At 61.9% G+C, this 3,825-nt stretch overlaps 1 protein-coding gene across 1 annotated transcript; it reads right to left on the bottom strand.

The window, feature by feature from the left end:
- Nucleotides 1–63: 63 nt before the first annotated feature.
- On the bottom strand, nt 64–2,868 carry LOC106898245 (lysine-specific demethylase 6B-like; the record flags this gene model as incomplete). The annotated part of the gene is made up of 2 exons (XM_014959382.1): nt 2,720–2,868; nt 64–290 (listed from the first exon to the last, which is right to left on the bottom strand). Coding segments are annotated over exons 1-2 (344 nt in total), but the record flags the coding sequence as incomplete, so codon positions are not given.
- Nucleotides 2,869–3,825: the final 957 nt, after the last annotated feature.

Below are 3,825 nucleotides of genomic sequence, written 5' to 3' on the forward strand. Positions count from 1 at the left end.
GAGTGTCCCCACGGGTTCTTCCCCCCACCCCATGGTGTCCCCTCCCCATAACGATGTCCCCACCCCATAACGATGTCCCCACCCCGTGACGATGTCCCCACGCCGTGGTGTCCCCTCACCAGGGTGAAGCCGTCGTAGATCTGCATGAGCTCCTCGGTCTTGTACTGCTCCAGGACGACGACGCCGTGCAGGGCCCCGCTGCGGCGCCGGGCGCAGGCCTCGCAGTGCACCAGGTAGGTGTTGCGCCCCCCCGTCTCGCTGGTCACGAAGAGGATGTTGAAGACCTCCACCTGCAGGACATGCACCCGTGGGGTGACCCATGGCATCGTCACCACCCCACACCTCCAGCAGGACCCCACCGCGGCTCCTCGCTTCCTCATCCCACCACGAGGAGAGTCGGCCCGAGAGGGTCTTGGCCAACCCTTTGGGGGGTGGTGGCCTCTGGGGTGTCACCACGTGGAAGGTCCCACCCCCACCCTGAGATGGGTGACATCCCCATCACCCTCGGTGTGGTCTCAGGAGGGTTTCGCCCATGGGCTTGGAGGTCTTCTTGGCCACCGTCTTGGTCGTGGCCAACACCTCGGTAAGACCATGGTCAAGATCACGCCAAGGTCATGGTCAACGCCACAGCAAGGTCATGGCCCCAAGACCACGGCCAGGGTCACGCCAAGGTCACACCAAGACAATATCAAGACCATGACCAAGGCCATGACCAAGACCACCCCAAGGTCATGCCAAAACCACAGCCAAGACCACCCCAAGGCCATGCCAAGATGATGGCCATGACTACCCCAAGACCACCCTAAGGCCATGACCAAGGACACCCCAAGACCATGACCAAGACCACCCCAAGACCATCCCAAGGCCATGCCCAAGATGGTGCCAAGACCAAACCAAGGCTGTGACCGAGGCCCTTCCAAGGTCTCCCCAAGACCACGACCAAGGACACCCCAAGACCACCCCAACACCATTCCAAGGTCTCCCCAAGGCCACCCCAAGACCACGGCCCAAGGTCACCCCAAGACCACCCCAAGACCATCCCAAGCCCATGCCCAAGACCACTCCAAGGCCACCCCAAGGTCTCCCCAAGACCACCCCAAGACCGTGACCAAGATGGTGCCAAGACCAAACCGAGGCCATGACCGAGACCCTTCCAAGGCCACCCCCAAGGCCACCCCGAGGCCACCCCAGGGCCATCCCAAGACCATGACCAAGACCACCCCAACACCATTCTAAGGTCTCCCCAAGGCCACCCCGAGGTCACCCCAAGACCATTCCAAGGTCTCCCCAAGACCATGCCCAAGACCACTCCAAGGCCACCCCAAGGTCTCCCCAAGACCACCCCAAGACCGTGACCAAGATGGTGCCAAGACCAAACCAAGGCTGTGACCGAGACCTTTCCAAGGCCACCCCGAGGCCACCCCAGGGCCATCCCAAGACCATGACCAAGACCACCCCAACACCATTCTAAGGTCTCCCCAAGGCCACCCCGAGGTCACCCCAAGACCATTCCAAGGTCTCCCCAAGACCATGCCCAAGACCACTCCAAGGCCACCCCAAGGTCTCCCCAAGACCACCCCAAGACCGTGACCAAGATGGTGCCAAGACCAAACCGAGGCCATGACCGAGACCCTTCCAAGGCCACCCCCAAGGCCACCCCGAGGTCACCCCAAGGCCACCCCAGGGCCATCCCAAGATCATGACCAAGACCATCCCAACACCATTCCAAGGTCTCCCCAAGGCCACCCCAAGACCATGCCCAAGGCCACCCCAAGGTCTCCCCAAGGCCACCCCAAGACCACGCCCAAGACCATCCCAAGGCCATCCCAAGGTCTCCCCAAGACCATCCCAAGACCATGACCAAGATGGTGCCAAGACCAAACCAAGGCTGTGACCGAGACCCTTCCAAGGCCACCCCCAAGGCCACCCCCAAGGCCTCCCCAAGACCATCCCAAGACCATGACCAAGACCATCCCAACACCATTCCAAGGTCTCCCCAAGGCCACCCCAAGACCATCCCAAGACCATCCCAAGGCCACCCCAAGGTCTCCCCAAGGCCACCCCAAGACCACGCCCAAGACCATCCCAAGGCCACCCCAAGGTCTCCCCAAGACCATCCCAAGGCCACCCCAAGACCATGCCCAAGATCATCCCAAGGCCACCCCAAGGTCTCCCCAAGACCATCCCAAGGCCACCCCAAGACCATGCCCAAGATCATCCCAAGGCCACCCCAAGGTCTCCCCAAGACCACCCCAAGACCACGACCAAGATCATCCCAAGACCATGACCAAGACCACTCCAAGACCATCCCAAGACCATGACCAAGATGGTGCCAAGACCAAACCAAGGCTGTGACCGAGACCTTTCCAAGGCCACCCCGAGGCCACCCCAGGGCCATCCCAAGACCATGACCAAGACCACCCCAACACCATTCTAAGGTCTCCCCAAGGCCACCCCGAGGTCACCCCAAGACCATTCCAAGGTCTCCCCAAGACCATGCCCAAGACCACTCCAAGGCCACCCCAAGGTCTCCCTAAGACCACCCCAAGACCATGACCAAGATCATCGAAGGCCATTGCAAGGTCACCCCAAGACAAGGCCATACCAAATCCACGCCAAAGATGGTGCCAAGACCAAACCAAGGCTGTGACCGAGACCCTTCCAAGGCCACCCCCGAGGCCACCCCGAGGTCACCCCAAGGCCACCCGCGGTGACTCACGTCGCACTCGTTGCAGTAGTAGGCCGGCTCGTCCTTCACCCGGCCCTGGTAGGCGATCTTCTTCCCGGCCCGGACCAGGCTCTCGCGCTGGACCTGGCAGTGCTTGATGGACTGCATCAGGCAGTACCTGCAACGCCCGCCCCACCGTCACCCACCGCCCCACACCTGTGGGGCCACGGGGTGCCCACAACCCCGGCTGGCATCGGCCCGGCCTGAGCTGGGACCAAACCAGCCCGTGGTGGCATCAAAGCAGCTTGAGATGGCACCAGCCCAACCTGAGGCGGCATCAAACCAGCCCCTGGTGGCATCACCCAAGCTCAAGGTGGCATCAACCCAAGGTGACATCAGCCCCAGCTTGAGATGGCATCACCCAAGCTCAAGGTGGTACCAGCCCAAGGTGGCACCAGCCCAACCTGAGGTGGCACAAACCAGCCCCTGGTGGCATCACCCAAGCTCAAGGTGGCACCAGCCCAAGGTGGCATCAGCCCAACCTGAGGTGGGACTAAATCAGCCCATGGTGGCATCACCCAAGGTCAAGGTGGCACCAGCCCAAGGTGGCATCAGCCCCAGGTTGAGGTGACATCACCCAAGACCAAAGTGGCACCAGCCCAAGGTGGCATCAGCCCAACCTGAGGTGGGACCAAACCAGCCCGTGGTGGCATCAAAGCAGCTTGAGATGGCACCAGCCCAACCTGAGGTGGCACAAACCAGCCCCTGGTGGCATCACCCAAGCTCAAGGTGGCATCAGCCCAACTCAAGGTGGCATCAAGCCAAGGTGGCACCACCCAAGCTCAAGGTGGGACCAGCCCCAGCCCAAGGTGGCATCAGCCCCAGCTTGAGATGGCATCACCCAAGCTCAAGGTGGCATCAGCCCAACCTGAGGTGGCATCAAACCAGCCCCTGGTGACATCATCCAAGACAAAAGTGGCACCAGCCCAAGGTGGCATCAGCCCATCCCTGTCCCCAGCGTCTCCCTGTCTCCGTGTCCCCAATGTCCCCATATCCCCCCATGTCCCTGTATCCCCCCATGTCCCCATGTCCCCCCATGTCCCCATGTCCTCATGTCCCCCCATGTCCCCATGTCTTTGTATCTCCCCGTGTCCCCC

Source organism: Calidris pugnax, unplaced genomic scaffold (assembly GCF_001431845.1).
Source record: "Calidris pugnax isolate Ruff unplaced genomic scaffold, ASM143184v1 scaffold471, whole genome shotgun sequence".
Classification (NCBI taxonomy): domain Eukaryota; kingdom Metazoa; phylum Chordata; class Aves; order Charadriiformes; family Scolopacidae; genus Calidris; species Calidris pugnax.